Genomic DNA, 21,369 nt, shown 5'->3' on the forward strand with positions numbered 1-21,369 from the left:
TATGCTTACTGTGCCCCCAGCTGGAATACTTCCCTCCTTCCGTTTATTTTAGCATTGTGACTCCTCTTGACTCCTAAAAGACTTTTTTAAATTGAGATCCACAAGGCAGAGAAGAGATCTGATTTATTCACCTTTGTATTCCTCGTGCATAGCATAGAGCCTGATATGTAGTTAGGTGCTCAATAAATTATGGAAATATGCATAAATGAATGGAGGGAAGGAGGGTACAGGAGAACTCCTCCTGTAGCATTTGAACTGTTAAGTGGTGAAAGGATATACATTTTTATTTTGAGTAAGTTAAGTCCCAAAAAAATCTAGAAACATAATTCTAGAACTCAGAGGAGGTAAGTTGAGGCCAGAGATCAGGTTTGGAGGAGTTATCAGTACATATGATTTTTAAAATATTAATTAATGTAGGATGTGCCAGAGTTTGTTCTATGCACTTTCCACATATTAACTCACAGCAATCTCAAGCAGTAGTAGGCTTATTAGTAACTCGATTTAACATATGAAGAAACCAACACAAAGATTTAAATGCCCAAGATGGTGTTAGAAACTGAAAATGGGTGAGACCAGGAAGGGCATTTGTAGTGAAGACGGGGTCTAGAGAAACACTCAGAATGGGAGGCAGAAGAGAAAACTGACCAGATGCACAGGCAATAGAGTACCATGCCTTCAAAGGTGAAACAGAGGGTCTAAGGAGCAGGAAGTGTTCATTGTTTCATGAGCCTCTGAGAGCTTGGGAAAGGTTTAAAATACCAGTGCTCCTGGGGTTTGACAGTTAGGAGGATCTCAGTGACCACGGCATGTACTCTGTGTAAAAGGGTTGGAAACTGAGGAAAGTCAACAAAGGAGATTAAAAAGGAAGTTGAATCATGATTTTTACAGATATGGACGTTGATGGAATATGAAATTTTTAAAGCATTTTATTGTATATACTTTGACCTATGTCAGAACTTAGCATCTGAATGTATGTGCTTGCAGGGGCGGGGGGGTGAAGATGGCAGCAGAGCAGGTAAAAGTTACTCACCTCCTCCCAGGTCCAAACTGAAATTACAGCTACATTATAGAACAATCAGCCAGAATGTAGATGCTTAGTATGTTTGCTGAATGAATGAGTGTAGAGAAAAATTGGAATAAAGGTTGTTACAAGTTAAATTATTTGGATTTCAGGCATCTGTAGATCAAAATGAAATAACCTGTAGGAAAAAATAGGCTCCTAATTAAATTTAGGTATGTCAAATAAAATAAATTATTTGAACAATGTATAATATTGATATATATTTTTGAGATGTATTTATAAACTCATTTAATTAGTAATGCCGTTATATTATCATTACATGTATCATTAGAGAAAGCTTCAGGCACTTCCAATTTCATCTATAATAGATCGAAGTTTTATTCATTATATAGAAAAAACAAAGGTAACCCAAAATGCAATATCAGAAATGGACCTTTGCTAGATCCACATACTGTTTCTTTTCCATCTTTTTTGATTTAATCTTTATTATTTTTCCATTACCATTTAGTCCCTTTATACCTCCCTCCCTCCATCAGTCTCCACACTGTTGTCCATGTTATGCATCCTTTTTAATTATAGTTGACGTGCAATATTATACTAGTCCCAGGTGTATGACATAGTGATTAGACATTTACATACCTTACAAAGTGTCCACCCCAATAAATCTGACACCATAGATAGTTATTGAAATATTATTGACTGTATTCCTTCTGCTATACTTTACATTCCCATAATTATTTTCTAACTGCCAATTTGTACTTTTTAATCCCTTGCACCTTTTCCATCCATCTCCCTGCACCCCTCTCATCTGGCCACCATCAATTTGTTCTTTTTATCTGTGGGGTTTTTCTGTTTTGTTTGGTTGTTTATTTATTTTGTTTTTTAGATACCACACAGAAGAAAAAGCATATAATATTTGTTTTTCTATGTCTGGCTTATCTCACTTAGCATAATAAACTCTAGGTTCATCCATGTCTTTGCAAATGATAAAATTCCATTTTTTTTCATATCTGAGCAATATTCCATCATCTATATATTTGTACTACTCCTCTTTATTCATTTGTCTATCAATGAACACTTAAGCTGTTCCCATATCCTGGCTATCGTAAATGATGCTGCACTGAACATCAGGGTTCATGCACATTTTCAAATTAGTGTTTTATATTTGTTTGGCTAAATATCCAAAAGTGGGATTCTTTTTTATCTTTATAAGATAGGTTTATTTATATCAGTGCAGAAAATATTTATTTTGTGTAAAATGTGTTTTAAAATGTCATAAATTCAGAGATAACATCTAATACTATGAAGTTTTGAAAATTTAAGGTCAAAAGGAATCATAATGAATATTAACTTGCTACCCTTTGATCCTCCAAAGAGTTTTAGGCTAGCTTGGGGCCTTTACAGAAATAAAACAATACAGTTTATCCCAAGGCACAACATATTTCTAGGTTTCACCACAGAGCTTTTGTGAAAAGATGTGGATTAATTATACCAATTCTTGGAACCATGAATGTGACGCACCTTCTGCATACGTGGCTCTGTGCAACAATTTTGACATCTGCATTCAGTGGAGAACGCCTGATTACTGCGGTGAGTAGTAAACATGAAATAATAGTTTCCAGCAGCCAAATAACATTCTATTTTTTTGCATTCACTTCTTTCTTTTTCTTTTCATTTTTCATGACAAAATAATTCTGTGGGGATAAATGCGTATAGATCTCACCTACAATTTAGAGATAAGCTATCCCACATAGGTAGCTTCTGTTTCTATCCTAATCTAAATTTAAAGTAGTCCTCCATGTTTGCAAATGAAAACCAAGTTCACATAATATTAGTGAGAAAAACAGACTGAAAAGTCAAAGAAGTCACAGAGGATTGAGCAGGGATTCTGATTCTGCACCCTACAGCACACTTTGTTGACCCCCATTTAACCCACCTCACTTCCCCCAGCTTGTTCTTATTTGTTTATTCTGTGGAGTTTTTTTTGCCCCCTTTTCCTGCTTTCCTGACATAATATCCATTTCTCAGAAATTAGTCTTTCTGGCTTTCTTTGATATCTAGATTCAGTATTTTCCCAATTACATGTTTGTGTTTCCTTTTTCCTTTGTATGCATTCTTTGCTTATTTTTATCTGTAGGGCTCATGCTCTCTCATCAAGTTGTAATACTGTTCATAAAAAATTTGTTAAACATTTCACCAATCCCAGAAACGTTTCACAGGAAATATTATTAATTTAATTTAGGAAATAGTGATTAAGTGGATTAAATGGTGAAAGGCTTTCAAAATGAATGTTACTCAAATGCTCCAACATAAAAGTGTTAATTTTCCCCAGAAAAAAGAGATTGAAATGCTGAGAAAGGCTAATAAATCACAAAAGCAGCTCCATGGCTCTCCTTCAGAAATGAAGGAGCTCTTGGTGTGCCCTTCCATCCCCTTCGTCTTCCTGCCCTCCCAGGTGTCATCACTACTCAAGACTGGGATTGCTTGATTCACAGGGAGTGTATGACCTCACCAATTTTACATGATACTGTCAAACTGTTCTCCACTGAGATTTTACCAGTTTGCAACCCCACCAGCTCCATGTTCATTTTTTAACAGTGTGACATTTTAAGATCACTGAAAATAAAAAGAATTTTAGAAATCATTTAGAAACTGCTCAATGATAATAGTTTCTTTTAATAGTGAAGGATTCAACCTAAATAAACGTGCAGCATTTTCTGTTTTTATGGCTTGGTTGAGTTACATATTTGGAGTGTATTTCTTTGCTTATTCTGAGTAGACTATTGTATATCCTCTCACTGTACAAAGCAGAAACTTCTTAATAGTTGACTCTATATTTATGCCAACTAGATTTGGGCTGCCTGTTGGTAATATTATTTTGATAGAAATCAGATGAACTTTTCCTATCCTAACATAATATTACCTGGACAACTGGAAGATACTAAAAAATACCCACTGATTTTTAAAAACTTTCTGATTATGTAGCAAATGAAAAAATAGACTTTGAAGAGACTTAAATATGAAGAATCATTTTCAGAAAGAAATCTGACATTTCTTACTCTTATTATAATTCAAATCAGTTACTGGTATCATTAAAAAATCCTGTCCTCTATTACTCATAGAGCTGAGTTGCCCAGAGGGTAAGGAATATCAAGCCTGCGTGCGACCCTGTGAAGCAAGAACATGTCTGAACAGATGGTTCTATGGACACTCTTCCTGTTTGAATTTAAGAGAAGACTGTGTGTGTGAAAATGGAACCATTCTTCACAGGCCATATTCAACTCAGTGCATTCCAGAGAAAGAATGTGGTAAGCAGCAAACAAGTAAAATGTTGTTAGAACTTGGAGAAATATGTTGAGAAAGACTGATCAAGAACAACCTAGGTATTGGAAAGGAAATGAATTTGTTTATTTAATAAACCAGTTAATCAAAGACAAATATATGATCTCACTTATATATGGAATCTAATGAACAAAAGAAAGTAACAAATGAAATAGAAACAGAAGTGTGGATACATGGAACAGACTGACAGCTATTGGGGGGGGAGGGGAGAGAACTGGATGAAAGAAGGTGGAGACATTAGCAAAAGAATATATGTGCATGACCCATGGACACACACAACAATGTGGAGATGACCTGAAAAAGGAGCTGATTGGAGCTGGGCAAAAGTGGGGAGAGTGGGGACAATTGTAATAGTATAAACAGTAAAATATAATTTAAAGAATGTAGTTTAATTTTAATAGGATTTCAATTGAAGTTATCCAAATAGGAGCTTTGGTAGTGATGTGTTTTAATCTCTAATTATGCCTTTCATAAGTAGGCAAGGGAACAGCAAATTAAGAATAAGGAGTGTAGTATGTGAACTACATTCAGATTCCAATCATTTCCAGTATTTGTGATTCAGCTTTACCTCCATAAGCCTGAGTTATGCATCTGTGGAGTGGGGAAAATAATCAGAAGCTTAGTGTGGGAATGCAAAGTACAAAGCATTTCATAAAAATGTCTGGAGAAAAATAGCACTCAAAAATATCAGATAATATTATTACCTGAGAGAAAAGATTTAATATCTCTACTTTTATTTTCAAACAATTATTCTGACACATTATTTCCATGGTGGTTTCAGATGAAAAGATTGCAAAATAGAGAAGATTTTAGTACGATACTTTGTCAGTCACATGTCTCATCGTCACAATCAGAAGAAAAGAGGTTTAGCTAATCATTAAAGAAAAAAACAAGTAGAAGTGAAATGCACATGTGGTTCAGACACAAGTTTGTGTTTGCCATTGAAGAAATTTGAGAATATACAGGCATGCTTATGTTTGTTTTTAGGAGCCTGTGAGGTGGTTTTGCTGGTAAATAGGATGGTATAAAATAAGTTCATTGGAGGCTGGTTGGTCACTACTTTTATCTTTACTATTGCTTAAAAGGACTACTAGAGAACCATATTTATCACTAAGAAAACTTTGAAAATAAAACTAATAGAGTCGCTAAATAATATTTTGTTTTGTTGCCTGCTTTCCACATTTACATTTTAAAGCTGAAATATTTTGAATTTTCATAAGACAAAAATGTTAATGTGAGGTAGGGATTACCTGTTCTCTAGCACCACTCATATTTAACAATTAACATTTTAAAACATTTAAATTCATGTTACTGAGTTTGTTCAAGTAAAGTAAATTGTGTTAACAAGACTTAAAATGAAAAAATAATTAACCAATTATGTTATTAATAGAAGATGGTATGCAAATTTACAGAGAGTTGCAGAGGAAAATATATTTTCTGTGGACTACATCAGAAATTTCATTAAAGAAAAAATAAGCTAGTATCTGCTGAATGAAAAGACAAATCTGAGAAAGGATAAGTATGTGACATGTTATCTGTGCCACTGGGCCAAGTCACAGTGTGAAATAAAAACATAACAGCTTGACTGATTTTTAGTGTCCAGGTTGTGAGTGATGTGACATTGTCAATCTTTTTTTTAAGCATGTACTGACAGTGAAGACCAACCCCGCACTGCCGGGGAGATTTGGAATGGGGGCATTGATGAATGTGCCCTCTACAAATGTTTGGAGAATGGAAGCATTATTCCTATAGAGCCTGAGTGTGAGGAAGAGCCCTCGCCAATTTGTGAACGAGAAGCTGAGGTTGTCCTGGGCTTCATTGATAAGCAGTCCTGCTGTTCAAAGGAAGTTTGTGGTATGTATTCAGGTTGAAGCTTTATAGTGAGTAAATGCCACATAATAGGTATGTTTATAATCTTCGTGTAAAAGCAGGTGTGCATTATGCTTGCTATTACAAAATGTAATTTTGAAGTAACAGCTGAAGTATTTCCCTAAATTTCATTTGCACTTTCTTAAAGCAAGTTTTGCCTCTTTATAGTTTTGTTGATTTTACAAATACACATGCAAAACTCTGGCTATTAGCAATTAATAATATTCAGCAATATATGACCATAAAATGGATCTGGGAATCTTTGACTTATGACAAGTGAGAGTGAAAGGCAGTAACAAATAAACCTTAAATTTGCTCCCTTTTCACATATGGCCTATTTTGTGAACAGAATGGTTTTAACTGCAGTGTAAAATCATGCATAGTGAGAATTATATCCCTGTTTGGAGTTAGAAACATAAGATTTTAATTATGTTCACTGATGTTTTAATGCCTGTTTCTTATTTGTAGCATGTGACATGACCTTGTGTGATACCACCATTCCGACATGTACGGACAGTCAAAAGTTGACCGTTGGCCATAGCCCTCTTTCTTGCTGTCCACAGTACCAATGTGGTGAGTAATTAATTAGGAAGAGTAAGAGTGAGGGTCATTGTTCATTCAGAATAGTGGATTAGATTCTCATTCTTTGTGTCTACAAAGAAATGATCTATTATCAAAGATTGTGGCATTGTTTTCCTACAGATAGTTTTTTCACCTGCAAATACATATACATATATATATATACACACACATTATGTACATGTATATAAACTTATCTATTATAGCCATGTATATAGTAATTAACTCATTTTAAAGATCTTAAACTTGTGGAAATATAGGAAATAGAATATTATATATAAATATATAGATTCAAAGATAACTAAACCACACTATTTTATTTATTTTATCTCAAACGATACAATTTTTCAAATATTTTTGTGTTTTTGCAGAATGTGACCCACTCAAGTGTCCCACTTTTTCAATACCAGAATGCAGAGAAGACCAATTCATGATTCAAGTTCAACAGGATGAGCCTTGCTGTTTTGGTCCTATCTGTGGTAAGTGTTGGATGAGATAATTTCTTGGAAGAAGAGGAATGATGTAGGGATAAATCTCTTATTTGATATAAAGTTTATGGGACTGATGGAAACCAGTATTCTGCTGTTATAGGAATTCAGATGAATAAGAACAGTGGAAAAGAAAGTCCAGAATTTTAATTATAATTATTCATTAGTACCTACTCTATTATTTATCCATAAATTGGAGTAGTGAATAGTGAATTCATTCACTACAGGAGTAGTGAATTAATAAAATTTTAATCTATCAATCAATAATATTTTGAATATTATTTTAGAATATTATTTTTATTTCAAAAATCTTAATGCCCTGTATTTCTGGTAAAATAGTATTCTATGTCACTGCTTGGAAAGCATAAAGCAATATACTCAAGCACTGTTAGTGTTTTTAGGACCAAATAAGATCTGTTAAAGCCATATTTTTTGTTTTCTATTTTATTAATCATAATGTATTTTATGTACATATAGTAATCTTAACTAATAATTACATTTTTTAATTTCAACTATAACTTCTGACTTTTTGTTTTTCCTTCAGTTTGTGAAGCTTGCACTGAACCTATTCCAATATGTACTGATGGGGAATTTCTCACTGTGGATCTTAATACCACAGATGTCTGTTGTCCTCGGTATTACTGTGGTAAATATATTTTAACTACTTTAAAATATTTACATGTGTCCAATGTTAAAAAGCTCAGTGCATCTTAGTTATATAGTCATGTCAGACCATAGTGAATTCTAGCATATAAAATACACATTGAATGTTATGTTTTTGTATATCTAAGAGCTCTTCTTTGATAATACCATTACCTACTAAAAACAGATTAGTATGACTTGTCTCATGACCCTAGAATTTGTAGTAATCCAGCTGACTCCATATCCTCTTCACTTTCTTTCTCTTCTTGCACTCCTGCTATTTCTCAGGGCTCTTTATTTAATGAGCAGTCCTAGTGCTACACTCTTGTGGTATGTGCCATGAATCACTCATTTGTCCTCACCAACACATGGCAATGGCAATGGGGTGGTGGGAGAGGCAGTGCTGGGGAGATAGGGTTCATGCACTACATCAGCAATGATGGTGAACTAAATGGTAGATAGTGAAACTAGTGACTGCATGAAGTTAATGTTTACCCATGTGATTTTTCTCTTCAGTCTGTGAACCAAATCTTTGTCCCCCACCACTACTCAACTGTGCAGAAGATATGACACTTGTGAAAGAAAATGTGTCTGGTCAATGCTGTCCTATATGGCACTGTGGTAATTAATTTTCATATTTTTAAGTTTTATTACAATACATTAGTGTATTCTGATCAATATAAATGTTGATTTTTGCCTTTTAGAATGTAGCTGTGAAAAACTTGTTGTGCCAACTTGTGAAGTGGTAAGAACATATTTCGATTGACTTGTCATATAATTTAAATCAGTTTATTCTTCCTTTACCTCTCTTAGTTCTGATACATGAAGTTAATGGAATTATCTTTCTTAAGTTATGTTGAAGTAGATTAAAATAATATGCCCTGATATTAACTAGCTGTCAATGTTTTACAGTCTACTTTAGAAAGGAAAGTACAATACCTTATTTTTTTCACTGGTGACAGAATTTACTGACCTCATATCTACTTTAGTTCATTGGTCTTAAATGAAACAAAACATTTAAAAAATACTATCTCACTGTTGGCATAGATTGTGATCATGGTTTTATGGATGTATATCTCCAAATTCATCAAGTTGTATGTTAATTATGTATAGCTTTTTGTGTCTGAATAAATTGTGTTTTACAAAAGCATTAATCTAACATTTACTGTAATGATGAGTTATCATGCATTATTTGTGTAGAATGTATAAGTAACTTTCACAAATATTCTCTTATTTGATATTTTGTGTGCAGTATATACACATCTATAAAGTATAATTATTTTATTATATTTTTCTCAGGTTCTTAATAATTTACATAACATGCTTAGTATATTATTTCAGTGAATCATCACAATGTAGGTATTTTTAGCTCATTTTATAAGTAGGGAAATTCAGGTCTAGAGAGAAGAAATGATTGACTGAGGTCTTCAGAACTCAAACCAGCAGTTGTTTTGTATATGTGTGTGTTTGTGTATATTCCCTTATTCTTTCTATTCTGTCTCAATTCTTTCATTTCCTCTACAAAGTATAGCCAAGATATAAGTTAGCAAAAACAAAAGCAAGTGTGACTATCTTTGTTTCTATTAGTGGGTTTGCCTGTCTTTAGCTGTGACTCACTCTCTTAACTGTAATGTGAAAATAATAACAATACTTATGTCCAGTGAGTGAAATAAATGTAAATTAAATAGTGAGATAGTACCTGACACATAACAAGTGTTCAAAAAGTATTAGTGATTTACTCTTACAAACCATCCACACAATACTCAGAATGCTAACCACAAGGTATAGATTGTCATGGAGAACTTTTTAGGGAAGATGAACATCAAAGAAAAGTTTGGAAAAAAGTGATAGTCAGGTTAGTCAGGTTAGGAATAATAAGTAAAAAGAGGTGAACTACCCTGACTAGAGTGGCTCAGTTGTTTGGGCATCATCCTGCAAAGTTAAATCTTGCTGGTTTGATTCTGGGTCAGGCCGCATGCATGGGTTGCATGTTCAGTCCCTGGTCCGGGCATGTACAAGAGGCAACAGATCAATGTTTGTCTCTCATGTTGCTGTCTCTCTCCCTCTCTTTCACCCCCCTTCCCGTCTTTCTAATAAATAAATCAATGAATAAACAAATAAATAAATAATCTAAAAGGACTGATAAAAAAATAGAGGTGAACTCTTCCAGATGGGGCCAGTGTGAGCATGCGTAAATGCGTGAAAGAGTGAGTTAAGTGTGCTAAAGGATCACGGCCTCTTTTTCTTGGAATGAGAGCTGACTTGAAGAGGAACAGTGAAGGGTGAAGGACTGTAAAAACTCGTGAATTGGGTAGGGCTTTAAAGGTAAGGCTGAGGAATTTTGATTTGATGTATTCATTTATTCTTCTCTGTTATTCATTCAATCAGTATTTGTTGGAAACCAATTATGTCTGGTCATGGTGCCAGCCATTTAAAAATGTGCAGTCTTACCTTGAGGAGGTCAGTATAGATTTAATGTGATAGGAGATGGAAAGGTCTTGTATCAGATATGAATGATTATAAAAATGGCATAGCAGGATAAGGGCAGTAGACATTAGAGGACAGGAGATCCGCAAGAGACTAAGATAGCCATTCAGGAATGAGGGCCTTGAGTGTAGTGAGGTCTATATAGAAGAGAAGTGGGGATACTTTGAATTTGGGAAGGCAAAATGGAAGATTCTGGCTTTTTGCAACATATTTTATGAGTGTGTGAGAGAAGGGGGGGGAGAGAAAAATGAAGAGAAGGCAGGATGAGGAGAGGAGAAAGAAAAGAGAAACAAAAAGACAAATATGTAGAGAGAGTTCTAAAAAAACCTTTAAGTTTACAAGACTGAGACATTAAGAGTCCAAGAGTATTGGATCCTTGGACAAACACTCTGATGCACTGCAGAGGGACTCTGGGATTCTCCTAGAACCATCCTCATTCAGAGGTCTCCCACCGGCCTAAAGAGGTAATGCATGCACTGAGGCATTTCAATAATTTTCAACACAACAGTATAAACTATTCCTTTTTCCTATGAGATTTTGTGCCTCCTGTGTTCTGTGTCCTTTCAAGCCTCTTTGGGTAGGACTCTTTATGTTCATTCTTTAACCTTGGTGAGGCTGTTACCTTAACTATGCCTGTGTGCTTGTGCCTTTACTGCCTATCCCAACCTATCCACCAACCAACCAATCCCATTCCTGTGTGTCCCTCCCTTTTCCTTACCCCTCCCACTTTTAGTCAGTTTTTACCATTCACTTACCTATTCTCTGTGTTCTTCCCCCACCCCCAAAATTTGTGCTAGATGTTGGTCCATCTAGTTTATTACCAGCTCAGTTTTCAATGTATGAATATTATTTATGAATCAAAGTTTGTAAGTATTTATTGAATGCCTATTATACATTAGCATCATTCTAGGCACAAAGGACATAACAGTAGTTTCAGTATCCTTAGATTTTACCCAAATATGCATAACCATACATGCATGCTAATTTAGTTTTAAGGTTCAATGTCTACCCAAGCATTGACATGACCCATTGTTCCTGAGTACTCATTCTGAATCTGAGTGATGTCTAAGTGTTTGTTTCATTGCCTAAATATATGTAATCACATATATTTAACATCACATTAGTTTTTCACATAGACACCAGGTGTATTTCAACCTAAAGAATCTATGTTAGGCTTTTGCAGTCTTTCTTTTTTTTTCTTTTGTTCTTTCTTTCTTTTTAGTAACAGCTTTATTATAATATAATTAACATTACCAAACAATTCAGCCATTAAAAGCATACTATTCAGTGGTGTTCAGTGTATTCATATAATTGTGCAACCATCAACACAATAAGCTTAGAATAATTTTATTGCCCTCAAAAGGGACTCTACCTATTAGCAGTCACTCCTCACTTCTCTCCAAACTCCCCGGGCACAGGAAATCACTAGTCTACTTTTTATCTCTATAAATTTTCCTATTCTTGGTATTTTATGTAAATGGGATTATATACTATGTGGTCTTTTGCAATTTTTTTCACTTAGCATAAAATTTTCAAGGCTCATTTGTGCTGTTTCATGTATCAGTACTTCATTCTTCTTCATTGTTGAATAATATTTCATTGTATGGTTATACCCAGGCATTTATCCAAAATAAAGATATACAATGGACAATAGCACATGAAAAAAATTCTTTAACTTACATCATCAACTATTAGTTAAATGCAAATCAAAACCACAGTGATATACCACTTTATACTAACTAAAAAGATAAACATTAATACATTTTGGCAAGAATGTGGAGAAACTGGAACCTTCATACCCTGCTAGTAGGATTGTAGAATGGTACAGCTGCTTTGAAAAACAGTCTGGCAGTTACTCAAAAGATTCAACATATAGTTGTCATATTATCCAGCAATTCTACTCCTAGGTATGTGCACATAAGAAATGAAGAAACATATCCACACAAGTGCTCACACATGAATGATCATAGGAGCTCACTATTCATAAAGCCAAAAAAATGGAAACAGATTAAGGTGACTCTGTTTCTTGAGAGTAAAAAAAAAACAAAAAAACCCATCATATTTGATATACTATTAAGTACTGATAGAACAATTAAGGAGATATTTCCTCTTGGTGGAATTGGGTACTTATGAGAATAAAAGTATAACTAAATATGTGGATAAGATCTAAAGGAAGTAGGGTAGAAAAGAAGAACAGGACATTTAAGCCTAAATTTGAGAGGGCACATTGGCCATTGTGGATCTATTATTAAAAAACAAATGGGTAAGTGACTTAAAAGAGTTAGTATGAACCTAATACCTCCTTATCTAATCTTTCGGAGTAGCTAGTGAAGTAAGAGAATTTAATTTATGTTTTTTAACCCCCTATTCTAACATTGTATTTCCAATCCCACTGGAATTGTGTAAGGACTAAAAATCTTAAAATTTCATATGATTTAAAGTTTATGCAACTACTTTAAAATTTGTAAAGCACTATGAAAAGTAAAATATTATTAGCTTATGGGGAAAAGTGCCTTTTATATAGTACTATGAATTTATTTGAATCATTTCTTATGTCAAGAATCAAATTTATTTTATTACTGATTTTATGAAATCAGTATTAAATGTACCTAGGAAAAGATGATGCTTAAAATGCAATTCTTGAAACTTTAAGCCTGGACCCACATGTTAGAGGAATCTATACCCTCCCTAATAGGACCAAGTTTGAGTATCAGTCGTGACAAAAATTTACTACAACTAAAGGCTACAAGCACTTTCTGAGTGTCAGCCCTACTCTAAGCTCTTTCCTATAGTGGCCCATTGAATTCTCTGACCAATCCTAAAAGCCAGGTAGCATTATTATCCCCACTTTAGAAATGAAGGGAGTGAGGAGCAGACTGGTGAAGTAACCCACCCTACATATGTCAGATAGCTAGTAAGTAGCAGAGCAAGATCAGCGCAAGGGCAGTCTTGTTCCTCAGTCTGTGCTGTTAACCATTCTACTACGATCTGCTCCTACCTCATATGCTACAGCAGCCTGGCTCAGATACAGACATCAGAGCTCTGGACCACTCTCTACAGGACAGATCAAGATTATTTCCACAGGGCAAAGTTTCCAGGATAAGCAAGGATCTTCTTATGTCCAATGGCCCGCTAGCAGTTCAGAATCAATATTTTAAAGTGAGGACAGATCATAAAGGTCATCAAATCCACCTTCATTCATTTAATAGATAAGGAAATTAAAGTTTACAGAGATTAAGTGATCATGCTCCCAGTGTTTAGTGTGAATTTTTTCCATGTGCTATGAATTAAATGACCACCAGGTTAATGCAAGACTGTTGACTAGCAAGTAGTTATTAAATACCTGCTATGTGTCTCACTATGTGGTATGCAATTTATTAAATATCATATTGTGTATCTTTTACTATCATAGTATAAGAAGTCATATGGTAAGTCATATAATAATAATAATAATAATGATAATATCTTTCTAATAGGGAGAATTTACTACAATAGACCACAGCTTTCAGAGTGACTGTGGATGTGTACAGTATCTCTGTGGTAACTATGTTTTTTATAACTTTTAAATTATAATAAATATAACTGGTATCTGTTGTTCACTATTAATAAATTGAAAATAATTTTCCTTGAGATTATTACACATTTTAAGCCATTTGCCAGTTTGTAAATATAAAACTGTACTTTTTTTATTGTTCAAGTATTACAAAAGAGGAAATTGAAAAATAATAGTAACTATAAAAGTGTGCTATTACTTTCAATTTCCTCTTTTTTAATATTTCTGAATGTTCTGAGACATTTGGTAATAGGACAGAAAAGTGAATATTATTTTTCAGAAGCTTCACACTATTTGAAGTTGATGCTAGGGTTCATGTACACTTAACTTTAAAAAATAAACATCTGTATGTGAGAGATTTTTTGCTCACTATTTTATTATTATTGATGTTAACACTGCAAATCAGAGAGTTGATTTTTCTATGAAATAACAAATCTTCATGTTAAGTATTAGTAGGTTAATAGGAAAATATAATTTCTATACAACAACTTGAAATTTGTATTTTTATATTGGAGAAGGCTTAATTACACTGAGAGTTGGTAAGGCACAAAGATTTTCTGAACTGATTTCCTCATCATTTTCTAGCTTACCCTAACATGCCGCTTTTAATGATGTGTTAGCACATTATATCATCTGCTTTCATCATGAAGTATGATTTACATGACTATTTATTTTGCAATACAATAAAATGGAAAGTTGATCCTCAAAATAATGATTAAAAACCATGACATGTTACAGAATCCCATCATTAAAAACTTACTACTATTAGTTTAGATTTTCCTTCCATATACATCCACCCCCCAAAATTGTCATGTTAGGTTTCTAGAAGAGGGAACAGCAAGTAGCTTGACAATCTCTTAGGTTCAATTCTGGAATCTACTATAAAGTATAGCTTTTGGAGGAAGTTCAACCAGTCAGTAGGAGTTGATTTTACAGACTGATTGCTTATTGTAGGTTAAGGAATAAATATGCTACATTCATTATTAGGTAAATTCCTGAGTTATTAACAATACATAAAGATAAAGATCTTTATTGGTTTTGAAAAAATTGTATATCATAATGAAAACATCGATTTAAATAAAAATTCCATTAATTGCGTAATTAAAAACTCAATATTGTACTTTTTGTTGGCTATTTTTCTTAGAAAAAGATGATGTGTGTGTATTTCAAGAAGTATCAGTATTGAATCCTGGCCTATCTATGATAAAGTACTTGGAAGGGGACTTTTGTCATACAATAGACTGTCTGGAAGAAAAAGATAACCAAACAGGCTTTCACACTCTGAATTTTACAATGGTGAATTGTTCAAAAGAATGTGACATTGTAAGTATTCTTTATAAGTCGTTCTGGTGAGAGGTAATTAATCTTAAAATAGTAGCTATAGAATTTGAACTGAGGAATATCTCATAAGTTAAACTTATACACTTGAATAGTGCTTCAATAATCTATTAATGTGTAACATATCTATATAATGCAGATTTTTCTTTTCAGTGTATGACTTTTGAGCTTCAGGAGTCTTATTGTTTACAGCTTGTTTGTCCTGAAGTTGTTATACCTGCTTGATGAATCCTGACTGGCAGATATGAAGGTTAAACTTCTACTTCATTTCTAATATAGCTATATAAACTCAATTATTATATGAAGTGCTCCAAATTCAACCTTAGAAATGCTTGCAGGTGTTCTGAAAGAGCATATATTAATGTTGAGAAGCACTGCCAGGAGTAGTTAATTATATATTGGTACTGTTGTGGGGCTAATGCAATGTATTATTATCATACACAGCACCAGGTGTATACTCCATCTCCAAGTGATTATGATTGTTGTGGTACCTGCAAAAATGTATCCTGCAAGTTTCAAATGGAAAATGGAACATCAGTTATATATGAGGTAGGAATTCCTTATTTCCTAAAAATATGTTTCTTAGGGGCAGCTCTTTATGCTACTTTCTGAAGAATATATTCTCATTTAAAATTTTTTAAAATTGTTGTTCAATTATACTTGTCCTCATTTTCCCCCCATTACTCTCCTCTGCCCTACCTACCCCCCATCTTCCACATTCAATCCTCCCCTGGCATTGATTTGGTCCACGGGTCCTTTATACATGTTCCTTGACTTGACCTTCCCTCCCTTTCCCCAGTTATCTCCTCCCCCCTCCCCTCTGGTTACTGTTAGTTTGTTCTTTATTTCAATGTCTCTGGTTCTATTTTGTTCACTTGTTTGTTTTGTTGGTTAGGTTCCTGTTAATGGTGAGATCATATGGTATTTGTCTTTCACTGCCTGGCTTATTTCACTTAGCATAATACTCTCCAGTTCCATCTACGCTGTCATGAAGGGTAGGAGCTACTTCTTTCTTTCTGCTGCTTAGTATTCCTTGTGTGTATGTACAAAGAATACATTCTTAAGTCAAATAAGTTTGAAAAATCCCACATACAACAAACACACACACAGAGTTCTACATACAATAAACATACCCATATACAGCACATTTACAATGGACAAGATACAGTTACATTCTAAACTTTCTGATAATTTCTGTTGTAAAAAAATGTTTCACTTGTTTCTCTAGCTTGTTTTATCATAGATCTTCACAGTTTTTTACATGGGACAAATGAGCTTTGAAAATTACTGAAATCTAATCATTACACAGGAAAAGAATGATGATATTTTATTCACTCATTTGAAATGAAGCATTTTAATAAAAATCTGAAACTCAAAATGTTAGCATATTATTTCAGGTATCGATGATTTTAGTGGATATATAACAGTAAAGATTTACAATATTTGACAATTTTAAAAAAAGAAGATCCCAAGAGACATCAATGCTATACCACATCTTTATACCAAAAACAATAAGTATTCAGAATTCTCCCATTATCCCATAATAACTCTACATAGAGAGTTTGCAGACTGACCTATTCTTTCCCTAGAATTTTTAATGAAACTTTATAATTTTGTTAGTGGCATGGTCAGATTTAGGAAGGTCACAAATTGTGTTTATAATTTATCTAAAGGTAGTTCCAATTTATTATTGCTATCTTTACATTTTTTCCATTAATAGTTTAATTATCTGTAGATATTATTTCTGGTTTTCTTAATTACATGTGATTACTCTCATATTCAAAAGAAAAACAGTTTTTTTTCCAATACTGTACATTTTATTAAATAAGGAAAATGAACAATTATCTTTTTTCCTTGTTGTTTTATAATTATGTACAAAATAGTGTTGATTGATATAGTGTTGTTGATATTGTTTATCTGTTTATTCCAGAAACATTTATGTTTTCTAATATATATTTTTTAAAGAGGAAGTCTATGCCTTGGCTAGTGTTGGTCAGTGAATTGAGCACTGGCCTGTGAACCAAAGGGTCACTGGTTCAATTCCCAGTCAAGGCATATGCCTGGGTTGTGAGCCAGGTCTTCAGTAGGGAACCTGTGAGAGGCAACCACACATTGATGTTTCTCATCTTTCTCCCTCCCTTCCCCTCTGTCTAAAAAGATATAAATAAAATATTTAAAAAATAAATAAAGAGGGAGTCTTGAAAAAGGAAGCCTACAAAATGATGAGGAGACATAGGTGACAGTGAGAGAAAAGGAACTGAAGACTATTTCCAAAAATACAGTAATTTGGAAAGTGGTGGTGGGAAAATGGAGACAACTGTACTTGAACATCAATAAAAGAGGAAAAAAATAATATTATACCAAAAAATACAGTAATTTGGGAATTTTAGTAAAAAGACAACATAAACTTTACAGATATCAATAACCCAAGAACCACTGGTATATATATATAATTGATACTCATGATAGTATCCCCAAAATTTAAATAAAAGATTAAATTCTGTTCAGAATATTTTTAAGAACACAAGAAATGCCATGTCAGTAAATATATAAGACCATTAATTCTTAGTTCTTTTTAAGATACGCTTTAGTTATCTAGAAATCTAATTTCTATGGAACAACTAATTTTTTTTTATTTCAGATTAGTCAGACATTACTGTTTCCTGACTTGAATATTTTATCTTCTTTTACACCTACACTTGTAGATTTTTTTGAACTATGGTTCATAGAAGACCTGAAGCCATTCATAAACTAAAATAAAATTCAGAGAAAAGGAAGTTAGTTAAAATTCTTTATTAGTCTACAAAAAATCTTCAAGCCAGAGCTCGACTATCAATTAAAAAAATAAGTTATAAAAAATAAAAATATAGATCAATTATAGCCTCATAATTATGTAATAGTTGTGTATAGCTGAATTCATTTATAAATAAGAATTCTGACATCAAGAATGAAATAAACTGTTATTATGCTTAAAAATTAAAGTACTAAGAATAGGTTTTAATATAACCATAAGGTATATAAAACTAGGAACATAAGTCAATAATCGCTATTATCTGAGGATTTTTAAAAATGTTTTGGTGATAAGGGAGTGGAAAGGAAAATAAACAAATCTCAAGAAAGGAGGTGTATTACATAATATAACTTGTTGTTTTATAATTAGTGAGGGAAATAGTAGAGCCAGACCTTTGACACTTGACCAAATTAGATAATTAATTTGATAATAAAAACAGATACCTTTCACTTCTTTCCTCTCAATTGCTCTACTTCACTTTACATGTCAGTTTACATTTACAACAAAAGACACTCAGGTGCTTACGCACACTGCATATATGTATTTTTAATAATTTAATTTAAATTTGTGGACATTTCCAGATGGACCTTTTATGTCACAAGAGGCTTTCTGCATTTTGACTTGACTTTTGATTCAGTAGGATAGAAAGTGTTCTACAAAAAACATAGCAGATTTTAATAGCAAAACAGTTACTTTCTTTATTATTTTTAGGAGGGGAGTATGTGGCACTATAATTGTACCACATATGAATGTGTTAAGACTGATGAAGGAACAATGATTCTGAACTACAGTATGGTCTGTCCCCCCTTTAATGAGACTGAATGCAAAATGGTTTGTACTTTGTTATATCTAAGAAAATGTAGTATTAAATATGATTTATAAAATAATATGTTTTCAAGGTTCTATGTACATCATAGTTTATTTATTTTGGTGAATCGTTTATTTTCATGTATACATATAAGCTCTATCATAGTTCCTCCGTTTGCCATTTTGAATTACATGTGGTATTCTGAATAGCTTTGACTCTCCCTGAATAGACATAATGCTGCCTCTGGGTTTCTAATATGTAGATAAAGGATCATTGAAAAATCATTTGATTAGCAGCACTTTTTTCTCAATATGGATGAATAAACAAATCAATTCAACTTTCATTTCTTAAACACACAGCCAGATTTATGATGCAATTCACTGTCCTAGGACAGTCCTCTGGGAGAGTAGATTTTTGAAAGTGATACATTTTTTCCTTTTTATTACTAACTTTGAAGGTTGCTGGAACAACTTTATTTCCCATGCAAAGTGATAGAATTAAAAAAAATTATTCTCTGTAGATTTAATTATTTAGTAGATAATAATTGCTAATGAAAAGTGAGCTTGTTCAGTTGTATGGGGCAATATTTTTCTAAGTATAGAGAAATAGCTTGGCTTCATTAATTTTTTTCAAGAAGTCATCTTTTAGTGAGGGTAGCTAGCTAGACAAAATAAAGTATATAATAGAATTTCAGGTCTGGAAAGAATCTTATACACCATTTTATTTCACATATTTGGTTTTACAGAGTAAATTATTATTTAATTTGAATCATAATGATCAAGTTACTAAAAACAACTACAAATTTACTGTAAGAATTCCAAAAGATAAACAGTAAAATTTTCTTAATTAACCTTAAGCAGAAGCCATCCTAAAGCAGAGATTTTTTAAAAATAATACAATATATTAAAAATATATACCATTTTAACATTCGATTACAGTTAGAAATTCAGTCTAGTCTCATAGAGTAGCTTATATTATTCTGAGGAGATGAAAAATACAAAGGCCTCTATTTAGAATATCTGTTAGTATGTTGCTTTAGTAAAAAAAAAATTTGTAGTATTTAAAATGTTCTTTTAACTAAGTTAATTTTTTGCACTCTTTCATGTTAGTAATGAAGAAATAACAAAGTTTTAAATAAATATCTGCTCCTATTTTTTAAAAAGGAATTTTTATTAGAAATAATGAAATTCTAATCATTTTTCTATAAAGTCTTTGTGATACTTAATAGAAATATTGAGAAGGTGACCTATAAAAGTATAAAAGCAAATAAACAAGCACTGAGTTTTGACTTTATTCCTTCTCTCTTCCTAGAATGAAGGGGTTGTAAAGCTTTATAATGAAGGCTGTTGCAAGATCTGTAAGTGAGGACATTTTACATAGATTAATTTGATAGATTGGTTTTAATTTTTATGATTTTTCTCATAAAATTTAGTTCCTATGCTTCAAAGAGGGACATAAATTTTATAATGTATATTATTTAAATGTTTTTGTGTCATGTGGCTGATTATTTTGTAATTTAGTCTTTATCTTCAAAAGTATGAGTCAAGTGTTTTTTAGATAAATTTTAATTTAAATATCAGAAATTTCTTTATTGTTATATTTCCCAAAAGGTATTATGTAGGACGTTAACAGGTTCTAAGTGTATAAGTGTTCTGTGGTCCGATTTCCTTGGAAGGTGTGGCACTGTTCCGGTTGAGGATGGTAGGATGGGAACATCAGGGTGACCCCAGTAGGGACACTCAGAGGGCAGTGTTTTCCGCACCTACTGAAACTAGTCTCTGGTTCTGTGTGATACATTTAAAAAATGCCAATGTAGTGCATATATCTAAATCTTATATATAAAATGTCCCAATAATTATTTTGATAAAGTTATGTGTATATAATATATTTTATATTAGTTTAAATTATAAGGTTTATTTCATAGTGATTTTTAGTGATTTTTAAGGACTGGCTTAGTGGTTTTTAGAGGATGATTAATGCAGTCATTTTTGTTGTTTTTTTTTAAAGTGTATGAATTTATGTCAAGATAAACATAGGAAACTTAGCTTAGTTAGCATAAGTTTTAGGAAACTTAGCATAGACAGTAATTTTAAAATGACTTAGAGAACCTTCCAGGAAAAAGGGTACAATGCAGTCAGGATCTTAATGTCATGGTGTAGGGTTGCCTTCTTACACAGAAGTTATCATGTCTCTCAAGAGAAATTTCTGAACTTTCATGATAGGCTAAATCCCATAGATATGTAACCAATAGTCTGGTCTACTTAGAGCTGTAAGGTCAAATTGAACAGAATATTAAAATGTATTAAAATATTGATGCTATAAAATTATTATATATACTATTGAACATAATGAGAGTTTATAAATCAGCAATGCTCTTAAGTTTTCTACACTCTATTAATTCCTTACAAAACTCTGATAAACATTCTGATTCCAATGAACATATCCTGATTT

At 32.7% G+C, this 21,369-nt stretch overlaps 1 protein-coding gene across 2 annotated transcripts in view; it reads left to right on the top strand.

Moving 5' to 3' along the window:
• Positions 1-21,369, top strand: part of OTOGL (otogelin like) — a 127,119-nt gene that overhangs the window by 101,258 nt on the left and 4,492 nt on the right. For both annotated transcript variants that reach the window (XM_045845005.1, XM_045845006.1), the window contains 13 exons: positions 2,470-2,611; positions 4,144-4,329; positions 6,005-6,217; positions 6,701-6,805; positions 7,183-7,290; positions 7,844-7,945; positions 8,458-8,562; positions 8,646-8,686; positions 13,905-13,968; positions 15,126-15,304; positions 15,764-15,868; positions 18,822-18,941; positions 20,230-20,275. In XM_045845005.1, the coding sequence (XP_045700961.1) occupies positions 2,470-2,611; positions 4,144-4,329; positions 6,005-6,217; positions 6,701-6,805; positions 7,183-7,290; positions 7,844-7,945; positions 8,458-8,562; positions 8,646-8,686; positions 13,905-13,968; positions 15,126-15,304; positions 15,764-15,868; positions 18,822-18,941; positions 20,230-20,275 (1,516 nt within the window). The remainder of the gene's footprint in view (positions 1-2,469; positions 2,612-4,143; positions 4,330-6,004; positions 6,218-6,700; positions 6,806-7,182; positions 7,291-7,843; positions 7,946-8,457; positions 8,563-8,645; positions 8,687-13,904; positions 13,969-15,125; positions 15,305-15,763; positions 15,869-18,821; positions 18,942-20,229; positions 20,276-21,369) is intronic.

Source organism: Phyllostomus hastatus, unplaced genomic scaffold (assembly GCF_019186645.2).
Source record: "Phyllostomus hastatus isolate PE091 unplaced genomic scaffold, TTU_PhHast_1.1 phas_contig_432, whole genome shotgun sequence".
Taxonomy (NCBI): Eukaryota; Metazoa; Chordata; class Mammalia; order Chiroptera; family Phyllostomidae; genus Phyllostomus; species Phyllostomus hastatus.